Source organism: Chrysochloris asiatica, unplaced genomic scaffold (genome assembly GCF_000296735.1).
Source record: "Chrysochloris asiatica unplaced genomic scaffold, ChrAsi1.0 scaffold00007, whole genome shotgun sequence".
NCBI classification, from domain to species: domain Eukaryota; kingdom Metazoa; phylum Chordata; class Mammalia; order Afrosoricida; family Chrysochloridae; genus Chrysochloris; species Chrysochloris asiatica.
Window position 1 is genome coordinate 28,084,101 of NW_006408525.1, and position 14,402 is coordinate 28,098,502.

The 14,402-nt window shown below is 44.6% G+C and overlaps 1 protein-coding gene across 4 annotated transcripts in view; it reads right to left on the minus strand.

The window, feature by feature from the left end:
* Positions 1-624: 624 nt before the first annotated feature.
* The window catches only part of STAT3 (signal transducer and activator of transcription 3 (acute-phase response factor)), an 81,913-nt gene continuing 68,135 nt past the window's right edge, over positions 625-14,402 (minus strand). The window contains exons 12-24 of one of the 4 annotated variants that reach the window (XM_006832662.1): positions 12,171-12,200; positions 11,977-12,070; positions 11,822-11,869; positions 9,715-9,798; positions 8,777-8,875; positions 8,536-8,671; positions 7,276-7,328; positions 6,985-7,079; positions 6,139-6,278; positions 5,274-5,486; positions 2,160-2,202; positions 1,760-1,872; positions 625-928 (exon numbers count right to left, since the gene is read on the minus strand). In XM_006832662.1, coding sequence (XP_006832725.1) covers positions 873-928; positions 1,760-1,872; positions 2,160-2,202; positions 5,274-5,486; positions 6,139-6,278; positions 6,985-7,079; positions 7,276-7,328; positions 8,536-8,671; positions 8,777-8,875; positions 9,715-9,798; positions 11,822-11,869; positions 11,977-12,070; positions 12,171-12,200 — 1,204 coding nt within the window. In that variant the 3' untranslated portion in view covers positions 625-872. Of the gene's footprint in view, positions 929-1,759; positions 1,873-2,159; positions 2,203-5,273; positions 5,487-6,138; positions 6,279-6,984; positions 7,080-7,275; positions 7,329-8,535; positions 8,672-8,776; positions 8,876-9,714; positions 9,799-11,821; positions 11,870-11,976; positions 12,071-12,170; positions 12,201-14,402 lie in introns of those variants that run through there. The other 3 variants (XM_006832661.1, XM_006832663.1, XM_006832664.1) reach the window with 3 other exon arrangements.

The window sequence follows — 14,402 nt, forward strand, 5'->3', positions numbered from 1 at the left end:
AGTAATGGTTTTAAGGGCTCCTCTGCCCAGCCTTACCCATTAAATAGGCCAACACATTAAAGGAGAAAATTAAAATTTGTTTATATTAAAAAAAATCTAAAATGTTTAGGTTCTCTGTAAATATTACTGTTTCAAAAACAAAAGGCTAGGCCACAGCTTCAGATGTCTTTTAAAGGTTAGATCTGAAGCCCATTTCCAGATTTCTATAAAGTATCAGCCTGAAGAACCCTCAGTGCCCACAGCACACAAGGAGGGCTATGAGCTGAATAGTCTTAAACTCAGAACAGGCTATGCCTAGAAGGGTATTTTCTTTTACCCTTTTTTTTTTTTTTTTTTTTTTATAATTTAAAAAGAAACCTAGGGGTTTTGGTAGTCCTCTCTTCCATTTGGATGTTAGCAAGTTCAAAGTGCAACACCAGGAGTACATAGCTAGAGGCAGCCCGTGCCGTTAGCTTATGGAGATAGGCAGAGGGGTCACAGGCACCAGGAGGCACTTGTCTAACAACAAAATTAAAACACAAATCTTTAAAGCTGCTGAAAAACGAGAAGGGGGGGACAACAACAATACACAAGACATTTCGTTTTCTCCTTCTTGCCACGCCCCCTTCCCTATTCCCAATCACAGTCTCAGAGAACGTGTTCTCACTTGCATTTAGATTAAAAAAAAAAAACACACATCACCTACATTCTCTCTAGTTTTAAAAGTGCCCAGATTGCTCATGATAGTAAAGTAGGAAATTAAAAAAAACACACACAAAACTGGAACGACAAGGTAGGAGTTTCTGATGATTTGGGGCATGGCTGTTTAAGGGGCAGCAGAACACAGGTGGGTGCCTCGGTCATCTCTCTCTGCAGCTTCTGTTCTGGGCCCCTCACATGGGAGAGGTAGCGCACTCCGAAGTCAAGTCCATGTCAAATGTGAGGGACTCTGGAGAAACACACAGGAAAGCCAGTTCAGGTACCTGCCTCACGCCGCTGGCAGGGAACATCCCCAGCCTCTTGGGAGAAAAGAGGCTCGGGGCCACTCCTTTGCTCCCACCTCCTAAAGCGAAGAAAGGTCAGATAGTCTAGATTTACTCTTCTCTCCCTCTCCCCACAACCCAATCTGCTCCATTTTTTATTTGCTAGGCTGTTTTTTTAAATTGTGAAATAAATGAAAGGGCTTCAAAAAGTTCGTGGAAAAAATGGAATTACAAGATCAAACAGAATTTCCCCACTAACTTCTTGAAGCCCCCTCTTTGTGAAGAGCTCTTCTGAAGCCCTCATTTTCAATGACCTGAATTACAGTCACCGTGCTGTGTAGCCAGCACCATTGTCCCTAAATGTCCTGCCTCCATTTTTTGCACAAGAGCTAAGGTTGCCCTAATTCAATACAACACTTTCAATCCATCGGACACGTAGCCACTGAGCACTTGAACTGTGGCTAGTTAAAATCCAAATGTGTGCAAATGTAAAACACCCACTGGATTTCAGGTCTCAGTATTAAAAAAAAAGCAAAAAGATCTTAATTTAAACAAAACATGTTAAAATTAACTCCACGTGCCATCCCCCCACACTGATTTTAGAAGAAATGTGGCTATAAAAATTTTCATGATGACATACGTGGCACATATTTCATTTCTACTGGACAGTTTCCTTCTAGAACCTTCTAGAGACTCTGCCTACCAATCTGTGTGACCAGTTCTTGATTCTACAATCACACATCACACAGAGGGACAGACTTTCCTCACAGGACAAAGTCTATCAACCAAACACTCACCAAACTGCCCTCCTGCTGAGGGTTCAGCACCTTCACCATTATTTCCAAACTGCATCAATGAATCTAAAGTGCGGGGGGACATCGGCAGGTCAATGGTATTGCTGCAGGTCGTTCTGTAGGAAATGGGGAGCAGCCGGGGGGGTGGGGAAAGGGCCGGGTTGACAAGACACAATAGAGGGGAAAAAAAAAGAACAAAACACACACACACAAGCCATCAAACTCTGGTCTCCAACAGAAAAATAAAAGCTCAAGCTTTTTAAACACACAAAGTCACTTTGAGTACTAAACATAGCTAGGGCCTACCAACCCTTTACAGTATAGCTCTCACCCAGTGTTCTATCCCTAGGGGTAACTGAGGACATTAGAAATGGAGGCAAATTTGGGGAGGGAAGCCACTTACGGTGTCACACAGATAAACTTGGTCTTCAGGTATGGGGCAGCACCTAGGAAACAGAAAAACTTGAGCTCACTGATTATGATTCAGAGGACTAGGGCTACCTTGAAACCCCACTATGTCCTGTTGTTGGTGCCACTGAGTCGGTTCCCACTCATAGTGACCCTATGAACAGAACAAAACACTGCCCAGTGCTGCATCAACCTCACAATCACACTACCTTCTGAAGCAGAGATTTTTGGAAACAATCACCACCTCCTCCCTCTCCAGCACTACTCTCCCCTCCTTGTATATACTACGTGATGTCCTGGGGACTTGAACCTTTGAAATTCAATCCCGTCCATGAAGTTTTCCGGACCACAGAGAGCTGTCAGCAAAGCCCTGGTCCCACCTGAGCATAGACTAATGCCCTAGAGTATGTACTTGTTGAAGTGCAGTCTGAGGATTCTGTTCTGGTCTGGTTGTGTCTTTGTGATAACTTTTCTGCATTATTGCAAGCAGGAACCAAGGCTGTGTATAGTCTTTGCATGCGGTCCAGCTCAGATGCCAGCATCACCGTGTCTTTCGAGAACACGTCTGTGGTTCCAGTACCACATGCTACACCTTCCACTCCCATCAGTACCCATGTAGCTCTATTATCGTTTTAGAGGCTGTGAGTAATACATTGGATAAACACATCAAACAAAAAGCAGCCTTGGGTTAATGCACTGGACTGCAAAGTCAGTTTGAAATGCAAGGTTGGCCCACCTGCCGCTCCTTGGAAACCCTATACAGGGTCACTATGAGTAGGAACTGACTTGACGGCACGTAACAACAACATTCAAGGAATATTTCTTTATGGTACAGTACAATCAACTCTGGACAGAACAACAAGAGACCTGGGTGAGCTATGTCTTCAACAGCCAAGAGACCTGACTGCGGCAAGGCACCTGTTCTCTCAAGTTTAAAATCAAAGGGAAAGGAAAGAGGGTCTTAGCAACTGTCTATGGTCCCTGTCTTTTAGAATTCTTGTTCTATAGTTGGAAATGTGAGGACTGGAAGAAATGAACTGCCCACGTCAGTGCTCACACCCAGCAGTCAGGAGACTTGGAAGCACCGGCCCTGGCAACATCTGGGGCGTACAGGTGAACCACTCACTGTTGGGGTACGGTGCGGAGCAGGGTGGGATTGATACAGAAACAGAAGGACCAGGATATCATGTTGTTGTTAAGTGCCGTCAAGTCAGTTCTGATTCATAGCGACCCTGTACAGGGTTTTCGAGACTTTAGATCTTCGCAGGAGCAGAAAGCCTCATCTTTCTCCCATGGAGCGATGGTGAGTTCAAACCACTACAGTACTTATCATGTGGAACCACTGTGCTCCCCACAAAGTATAATGACGAGCTGAGAAAATGAAATGTAAAGAATCTTTGGACTGCCAGCTGAGGTGATTTCTGGCTCAAAAATCAATGTACCAGCACAGAACCCAAAGGAGCTACAGAGGCAGGGTTCTGGCGTCTTATAACTCCAACCACCTTGGCCCAGACTTGAGGGGAGCTAATACCTTAGAAAGTGATGTCACTGCGCAGTGATCGAGGACGCTGGGGAAAATAGCCCCAGCCTGAGACAGAACAGTAGGAAGTACAGGAAAACTAAGACTCAATGTTAGTGTGTGCATGAATTCATAAAGGTCATTTACCTAATTTGTAAGTGTGTGCTTCTGTGGAGTGGTCAGGAAGAAGCAGCTGTAAATCCTAGAGAGATGATTCATCTCTGAATGAGATTCTTGTGTGACAATACTCTCACCATAAAGGTAGAGAGGAAGCAGGACTCAACACCCATCTATCCCACCCCTACAGACCTCTCCTCACCCCATCACCACACCCACAATAAACCCTCAGCGCACTCCTTACACGCAACCAATCACTCAAGCCAGGAGTTCCCCCTCACAAATAGCATCTGCCCCTGAGGAAACTGCAGCCTCGGGTCAGGAAAGGACCATGACCCCAGACACAGCAGGGAGGGTAGTAATGGAGAAGGAAGCGTCAGATTGGGAGCTGGGATCCTAAAAGCCACATTTGTCAAAGGACCAGAACTTGGATCTAAATGTCCTCTGCAGAAGGAACAAAGAGTAGTGTGACAGGGGCTGATAAACACATCTCCCAACTGAAGCGCCACATGGAAAGAGCGATAAGTAGCAGACAGGAAGTAAGCGTTAAACCTTCTGCATTATGAACAAAACTCAAAACCAGAACAAGGGAAAAAGGCAAGCCAATGGTCAATTAGCTCTAATTCCTTCTTCCAAGCCCCATACCCTTACCCTAAGAAATTCCTCAAAGAGAGTTCCTATGAAAAAGTGGAAAGGAAGCTGGTGGGATTGTGTGTGTGTGTGTGCATTTTATCTGTACAAAACTGGTGCAGAGCGCAAACCCCAAAGAATCATTTTTGAGGTCACTGCTGGTTCTATAATTCGTAAAAGTAAAAAATGGCAAATCATTGACTCCTTATTAGGATCTGGACAGAGAACCCAGTGAGTCAAAGCAGCAAACACTGAATGAGGGAGGAGCCAGCGATGGCAGCCCCCAGAGATGACAGGTTTAATTTGAAGGAAAAGTCTTTACAGTTCATATAAACACATACGCTCTTGCACGTTAAAACAATCCTCGGCTCAAGAGCTGCTCATTCTAAATACCAATTGCCTGCCCCTCCCCCCAGGTTTCGTCTCCCTTCAAACACGACTCTCCTCAGCTCTGCTGTCAATCATTTCCCCCAGAAAGCCTTTCTTCATCCCACTTGACACTGCTTACATGGTTTAGTGCCGGGGAAGGAAACATGCTAGACTGAGGTTTATGTCTCAAACCTTCCAACATCTACTAGGTAAGAAGCATCCTGTTACGAAAGAACTCTGCCCGCACTCTCCCAGCAGTGTCTCAGGTATGTCTCGAGTGGGTGTGTGTGCTATTTCCCCTTTGCTCGGGTGTGCACCCTAGGGGTCAGGGACTGGTGATTCTGAGCCAGCCCCAAATACTACCAAGTTCTTTCCCATAAGGAAGGACAAAGATCCCCCAAGCTATGTAGACATTCCCAGCAATGTCCTACTTTCCCCCGGAATTAAATGCCTAAAATGTGGAAAATCAACAACTACCTGGGTCAGCTTCAGGGTGCTCCTGGCTCTCGGGCCGGCAGTACTTTCCAAATGCCTCCTCCTTAGGAATGTCAGGGTAGAGATAGACCAGCGGAGACACTAGGATGTTGGTGGCATCCATGATCTTATAGCCCATGATGATTTCAGCAAATGACATGTTGTTCAGCTGCTGCTTGGTGTATGGTTCCACAGACTGGATCTGTGTCTTCCCTGTCGTGAGAGAGGGAAGGGAAGATAATGGAGCCTATGGTTTGGTCAGCTCAGAGAGAACATGGCCTGATTTCTTCTCTCTCTCGGGAAAGAATGACTTGTGCCACCCCAGAACCTGAGCCCTTGAGTGGCCTGCCCAGTGGCCTTGCACTGTGGATATGTGCAGGCTGGCTGGCTTTTGGCGAGGCTACCCAACTGGTACACAAGCAGTACACTAACTACTTGCAGGAGATACAGAAATAGGGTAGGGAAGGAAAGGAACAAAGAAAACACTTTATATGGAAAATGTCTACGTAACTCTTAGCCACCGGACCAAGCAAGACAAAACTGGCCAGCAAATCATTCAGCTGGAAGAAGTTTAGAGAAAAGACAAAGGTTACCAAATGGAGCCCTGCTGTGATGCTGTGGCGCTGTAGGATCAGCACTAGACTGTTAACCACAAGGTCGGTGGTTCAAACCTTATGCAGGGTACCTGTGAGTCAGAACTGACTGGATGGCACAAAACCACCACCACCAAATGTTTTACAAATCTGAGGCAGGAGAGTCCAAGTCCATCTGTGCCCACTAGGGGGTGGTGGGTGCTCAGAACTAGCAGTCATCCTGGCAGCAGTCTCTCTGGCTACCAGGTAGGGTGGGTGAGTGCCCAACTTACCGCTGATATCCTTCTCCACCCAAGTAAACGTGATTCCCCCTTCTTTACTGCTTTCACTGAATCGTAGCAAGAAGGTGCCTGGGGGTTTGGTGCTCAAGATGGCCCGCTCTCGCTCCTTACTGATGAAGCCCATTATGTACCTAAAGCCAGAGAGGAGCAACAACGCTTTGGGTCTCCTGCCACCAGCCTGCTGAGAGCAGATGGCTTGGTTACTCCACAGCACTTTTTTTGTTTTTAAATGTTTTATTGTGAATTATGTGATAGTTTACATGGGAGAACATTAGCTTTACATTCATCCTATCGTATATCATTTCATTGCCATGGTTACAATCCCCTCCATGCATCATCAACCAACCAAAGTTCTAAAGTTCTGAGCCACCCCATCTCTCCACGTCAGCATCTCTGCCTCCATCTCTGGCGTCACTGCTTCTTTGGGTAGGGTTCTGCTCTCCGCTCTTCTCCCTTGTTGGTCCCAGGGACCTAGACTGCAAAGTCAATCACTCCCCTCCTTTGCTACAAAATGTCTACCTTTACATTTCCAACCTTCACAATCAGTCCTGATAACAATTATTCACTATTGTATCACAAGAGATCTTTCAAAAGCACTCTTGAACCCAGAGAGGGAGAAGGACTGTGTGCTGACAACCAGGGGGCAGGCTTGCAGGGTATATACCCTTTGGTTGGTTGATGATGCATGGAGGGGACTGTAACTATGACAATGAAACGATATATTATAGGATGAATGTAAAGCTAATGTTCTCTCATGTAAACTATCACATAATTCATAATAAAACATAAAAAAAAAAAAAAAAGCACGCTTGACTACACAGAAAATTTTCAACCTACCCTTCATTCCAAAGGGCCAGGATGTACTTTTTCACAAGGTCGATGATATTGTCCAGCCAGACCCAGAAGGAGAAGCCCTTGCCTGCCATGTTTTCCTGGAAAATGAATCATGGGAAAGCCAAGACTACCACCACGTCTCCCAGCCTTTTCCTTCCCACGGACACAAAGTACTCACTTACCCAGCATGGACTAAGAATTCAGGGCCTTCAGACTAGTGTCCCCCAACAGTAAACTAACAAGTGAGCACTCCGTCCCCTCCCAAAACTTAATGGATTTAATAAAATTACTTACTTTGCAAAATTTAGCCCAAGTGATCTGACAACCAGAGTAGTTCACACCAGGTCCTAAAGGGGGGGAGCAGGAAAAGGTTGTTGTTGTTAAGTACTGTTGAGTCCGTTCTGACTCATAGTGACTCTGTATAGGGGTTTCCAAGTCTTTTAAATCTTTGTGGAGCAGAAAGCCTCATCTTTCTCTTGCAGAGCAGCTGATGGGCTTGAACCTCCAACTTTGTGATTCATATTCCAGTTCTTAACATATGGAGTCACCATACTTTTGAGTCAAGATCTTCTTAGAACACACACATACATCTGTCCCACTTCGGGCCATGTAAGTCACTGGTGTTCACGTAGTCGAGGGTTGTTACTACTAAGCATGCGCACGCACGCACGCGCACACACATTCGTACTCCCCATCTCCATCGTTAGGTTCCTCTTGAGTTGTTGTTCTGCCCAATACACATGGTGAAGGACACGTCAAATTCCTCTGCTCCTTCTAGCCTTGTGTGGTGGTCTTGGAACCAGCTGCACCACTAAAGCCAACAGCTGCGATTTGACAGTTAGATCTGGTGGCAGCACATGACCTAGCTAGTTGCAGTTCAGGTGGGGGGTGTGGGTGATGGTGGCCACCAACTCAGTTCTAACTCACAGCTGCCCTATACAGGGTTTCCAAGGCTGATATCCTTGGAAATCTTCACGGGAGCAGAAAGGCTCATCTTTCTCCCATGGAGTGGCTGGTGGATTTCAATTACCGACTTTTTGGTTAGTACCTCAATGCATAACCCACCACACCACCAGCGCTCCTTATAGTTCGGGTAGCACAAAGAATATTTTACTAAAATTTTTGTTTTTTTTTCCTGGAAAGGTATTTTAAAATAAGCCTGGTATTGTAGTGGTTACAAGATGAGCTGTTAACCTCAAGGTCAGCAGTTCAAAACTACCAGCCGTTCCGCAGGAGAAAGATGAAGTCAGAACCGACTCCTTGGCACACCACCACCACCATCTCCACCACCACAACATACTGAAGACGCAGAAGGAGAATGTCAAGCCTTTAGCTTTGACTTCTAACATGCACTTAAAACAACCCCCCTAAAGTTTAGACAAAGCAGTACTCTAGAAGGGTGAGGAAGACAAGCAGTCTGCCTCCCATCTCATATAAAGGATGCACACTTCCTTGTTCAAGGCAGGTGCTCAGTAGATATTTCCTGGATGAACAGTCCCATGGGCCTGGTTCCTTCTCTGAGAAAGACAAGAGGGAGAAGAGGGAAATGCTGACCCAAGAGTTTCTCTGCCAGCGTTGTCAACTGTTCAATGCTCAGCCCTCTCTTTGTGGTGGAGGAGAACTGCCAGCTCAGCACCTCGGCTACTTGATCCCAGGTTCCAATCGGGGGTTTGGTGAAGAAGTTCACGTTCTACGAAAAAAGAAAAACACAATTGCTAATTACGTTGAGGGGTGGTACTTAACGACCCACTCAAGGTACTACAACCACTTTGAGGCAAGAGGATGGGACACTAACCTTGGGGTTGTTGGTGAGCATGTTATACCACAGGATGGAAGCCCAGGCATTTGGCATCTGACAAATATTGGAGATCACCACAACAGGCAGGGAGTGGGTCTATGGAGTTAAGTGGAGAATGAGGTACGGAGACAGAGGGGTCCCCACAGCATCCCAAATCTCCATATGTCACAGGAGACCACGAGGACAGGCCTACACACAGGGGACTGTGGCACTAGGAGAGGAGGTGACTGCTCAGAGTGGGCTAATGTCCAAATGCAATCATTCACTTGTAAACTCTGACTCACTTAAAGCTTGGTCCACAGTCCACAGGATTCTCATTTATAAAACCCAAAAGACCACTTCCAAGAATTGAAGTTCTACCTTTCCCTTAAACAGAGAGCACCCAGAAATCAGAGTAGTGGACCTGCTTTTTCAGGTCTATCTTTAAAAAGTTGAAAAATGAGTTAAGTGCCATTGAGTCTTCTGTATACTAAGAACACATGCTGTTTACTTGATTGTTGTTGTTAAGTGCCGTAGAGTTGGCTCCAACCCATAGCCACCTTGCAGAGGGTTTCTAAGGAGCAGCTAGTGGGCTTGAACCGCCGACCTTGTGGTTCAAACCAACTTTGCAGTTCAGCACATTAACCCACAGCGCCACAACTGGACTCCTGTTTACTTGAGTCAACCCTAATCAATTTCTAAATACAGATTTCATTCAAGTTTGTATAAAGTTGAATGTACATGTAATGTACCTCTAAGCACTCAAGGAAGACTTAATTCTCTGCTGAGGTGCCAAGGGTACTTTGGAGAAAGGGTCCGCCCAAAATCACAATACTTAGCAAACAGTAGTCACTCCACTTTCCGTAGTAACAATTCCAACTCAAATTTCTTGTCCAGAATCACCCCTGCGCATTGCCATGCCTCCCCACTCCCCCCTGTGCTGCTGCAGAACTCACCTCCAGGTCAATCTTGAGGCCTTGGTGATACACCTCAGTCTCAAAGGTTATCAGATGCAGCTCCTCGGTCACAATCAGGGAGGCCTATGGTAACGAAAAGGACACTCTGGAACTCAGAGAGGAGCATTTGGTACTAAAGCAGCCTAGGAAAGCGACGTGCCACAGCCTTGCCATACCAAGAAGGAAATCCATGTGTGACTACCACAGAAACTGCCCACACCGCTCAGAGCACCTGATCTGCTCAACACTAACACTAGTCAAGGCTATGATCCCCAACCTAATCTTCTATTCATTCTCTATTAAAGTACTAACAGAGCCAATAGATTACTCATACAGGAACAAAACAATGAACAGCTGGGTATCCCCCACCCCATTTAAGAAAAAAAACCAATGAGACTCTCTGTGTCCTTTCCTAATCCTCTCCTCCCTCCTCCTCCTTCATCAGTAACCCCCATTTCAACCTTTGGGTTTGTCATATCTTAGCTTTTCTTTATAGTTTTACCACATTTCTATCTTCAAACAGCATTATGTATTTTTCCCTTAAAATGTTTGTGAACCTTGTATGTATAGAATCAGACTCTGTATTCTTTGGTGACTTATCTTTCACTTAGCGTGAAATCCATCCATAGTTGTGGGCATCCATAGTTTATTCTGTTCACAGCTGTAGAGTATTCCGCCACACGACACCTTCCCAATCACTTATCTACCTTAGTGTTGATGGGTATGAATGTGACTGCATTTAGGGTTTACAAACAGGCTGCTGTAAACATGTTGTACAGGGTTCCTCTGTGTAGTGCAAAGTCCTAAGAGGAACACTGTTGGCTTGTAGAATCTGTTCATTTGACAATACCAAATTCTCAACACCACAGCCATTTTACTGTGAACGGGAATTACCAATGGATTCTCAGGAACAGAATTCCAAATCATTTTAAATGCATTCCTTTTCTGATTATAAAAATAATACCTACTCAATTCAAAATGCAAATATTAGAGATCGTTTAGAGGCGCCTCAGAGACTAAAAACAGCATTAATGTTTGGCTGGTGTATGTTTCTTCAGAATTTTTCATACATAAACGAATAAACATAAAAACAATTTGAAGTATCTTTTTAAAACAAAAATACTAACATCTGACTCAAATTCTTTTGTAACTTGCTTTTTCTAAACATATCTGCCACATATATTTTTGTTAATATCGATGTATACAGGCTACCTCACTCTCTAATTGCTGTCAAGTATTACATTGTTCCAGTTCAGTTCCCTATTCTCTTTTTAAGGACTTATACACATTGTTGTTAAGTGCCGTAAAGTGGATTCTGACTTATAGCGAGCCTGTATAGGGTTTCTGAGAAGCAGCTGGTGGGTCTGAACCACCGATCTTGCAGCTCAAACTGACCTTGCGGTCCAGAGCATTATCCAGTAGCACCACACCACAACTCCCTATACACATTAAAGGAGAGCCAAGTTGGCTCAAGAGACAGAAGTACAGCAACATCAGAAAAAAAAGAACAAGGTGTCATCATTAAAAAAAAAAAAAAGATTAAAAACTAGGTTTTGCTCACATTTGCCTAAATAAATAACTTTTTTCCTGATACCCAATACCTGAACCAATGAGAGACATAGAGAAAACAAGGGGTATAAAGAGCAAGGAAGGTTTTGTTCCTTTATTCTTTTAATGTTTAACTCCAACTGGTTACCTTTCACACTCTTTATCCCACTTCAGTGGGGAAAACATCGGTGTCCTTGGCTGGCAGAAGTTGTGGAAGAAAAATCTGGAAAGCCCCAGCCAGGTGGCAAGGGTGTGGCTAACTAACTCCCCAGCAAGGGGCTTTCCACTTCTCTGCCAGGCAGGCCAGGCAACGCTGCCAGCCAGAGAGAATCCAGTGGGAAATGTGACTTCTGATCGTGTCACCTGGCCCACAGTCACTTTTCTGAATCATTACAGTGACGTCCCTAATTCTGAGGCGCTGAGGAAAGGGACTATTCCGTTCTGACTGGGCAGGAGGGGCGGCTGGTGCCTTTTCTCTAAATGGGTCCCACCTGCCCATTCCAGAGAAAACCCTCAAGGGAAACCCTCCCAGATAGCTGTCATCCCCAACCAAACTTACATCACAATTTGCTCGGCCCCCATTGCCACATCTTTGCTCCCTCAGGGTCTGCAAGAAAAGTGAAAGGCACATCTGTCAGTAAAGGCTCTCTCTCTCCTAACCTCTCCCACTGCCAGGTGCCCTGTGAGGAACGGTGTGGGGCTTCTCCCACCTACCAAGTGCTTGAATTCTGCAGAGAGGCTGCCATTGTTGGATTCTTCCATGTTCATCACTTTCGTGTTGGTGCCCAGAATGTTAAATTTCCGGGATCTGAATCACAGGAGAACAACCAAAAAACGTAGGTGACTCGATGGCCAGAGGCTAAAGTTGGATTAAGCAGAACAAAAGCAAGCCTCGAGGCCGAACTCACCCTCTCAGAGCTGCAACATCTCCAGAATCTCTGTTAAGAAGACAAACAGTTTTTAATAAAACCACCTGTGTTTCTTCAAAAAGCCTACTCTGACCACCTGTTTTGAACTCTACATGGAAAAACTGCTAAACAACCAGGAATTTTTATATATGAAATATAACAACTCTGTACATGCACAGGTAGTGGACACAATTGGCTGCCCACCTAACATCTGCTTCCCATCTTCCTAACAGAACCGTAATTCTGCTCTGTGTCTCCAGCCCATCACCTACAGCACAATGATCCATGGTGAGGACATGACCTACACGATCTTATTCAGACTGAAGAGAAGGAATTATATTCTAGGCTGAATTTCTACAGATATCTTCAGCTGAACTAGAGCAAGTGGTTTTAACTGCTATAAGCAATTCGGTTTCAACACAGAAGGGAACTTAGAATGCAGTCAATACTGATGATGGCAAAGAGAGAAGAGCCTGGGTCAGGGTTGGCATCAATGAGTCACTGGTCTCACCTTGGAAAACTTGCCTAACTCTGCATTTCCAGTTACACTGGGTTGTCCATTTCCTTATAATTAAAGCCACACTGAATATATAATTTCTTAATACAGTCATACTTCTGAGTGTTTCCTTTATTTATTTTTTTATTATTTTGAGTGATATTTCAGCTATATATTCTACCCATGCCTTAGAATGAATAACGTTATGGTTGTTGAGTTGATTCTAACTACGGAGACCTCATTTAGGTCAGTGTTTCACAGTTGTCAAGGCTGTGAACTTTTCATAGCAGATCACTAAACCTGTTTTCTGAGACGCCTCTGGATGGGTTCGAACCACCAACCCTTCAGCTAGTAGTCCAGTGCTTAACCATTTGAACCAGGCAGACTTTCCAAATTAATAATAATTACTACTGATTTCATAGTACATTCCAAGTGGGTTTACAGATTAAGACTGACCAATTTCTACGTCATTCAAAGACACCTTTCTAGACCTCACATTTAGAAGAATCCTGTTATCAGGAAGTCTTTTCCCATGTCTAACCTCAATTTCTTTTTACATTTTTTTTTTTTATTACATCTTTGAGGTATAATTGATAAACACTAAACTTCACATATTTAAAATCTATCATTTGATAAGGTTTGAAGTTTGCACTATATACTTGTGTGAAAGCAAGTGCACACAGGACCATGGGCCAAGGATCTCAAGGCCAACTGGCATAACAAAGTCCAGAAAGACAATGTTCTAAAGCTTACAGTGGAGAGGAGCAACTGGGCCTTTAAAAGCTCATGAACATCCATCTAAGGAGCAAGAACAGTGGAGAGAATCGAAGACACATGGAAACAAGCAGTCCAGTGGATTAAAGGACCACACAAACATGAGTGTCCATGACCCGGAGACAAGAAGAACTACCAACTACCACTACCAACTGCTCTGAAAAGGATCATATTAGAAGATTCGGAACTGAGAGGAAGAAAAAATCTGGAACAAAACTCAACATCATAAAAAAGACCATGCTTTAGTTTCAGAGGGTATGGGGGATGGTAGAATCTCCACTGAGTGGTTTCCAACCTGTCTGGATGGGGCTGGTGAAAGGAGATGGGGATAAGGCTCTTGTGGTTCAATAGTGAATAACAGCTATCAGGACTGACTGTGAGGGTTGGAAATGTAAAGGTAGACATTTTGTAAGAAAAGGAGGGGAGTGGTTGATCTTACAGTCCAGGAGTGGAGGACCCTGGGACCATCGAGGGAGAAGAGCAGAGTGCGGGACCCTATCCAGAGAAGCAGTAACATCAGAGATGGAGGCAGAGACATGGAGAGATGGACTGGCTGGGGACCCTGGACTTAGGAAGGGAGAGGGGCTGTGTGCTGACGCCTGCGGGGCGGGGGAGGACAGGCTTGCGGCGATTGCCCTTTGGTTGTTAAATGGTTGTATATTCCTGAATGCTTTAGTGTACATCAAAAAAAAAAGAGAAAAAAACACACAAGAGAATGGAAGCACATACTGTTGAATGATAATTCATGGAGGCGATTGTAATCATTGCAACGAAACTAAATATAATAGGATGAATGTACAGCTGACATTCTCCCATGTAAACTATCACCCAATTTACAATAAAAACATTACAAAAAAAAAAAAAAAAAAAGACCAGGCAAACAGCTTGAGTGAGACTAGTAGAACCCCCTGAAGCTATCACCATTTGTCACCCTTAAGGATGAAAAAGCAAATCTGAGCACA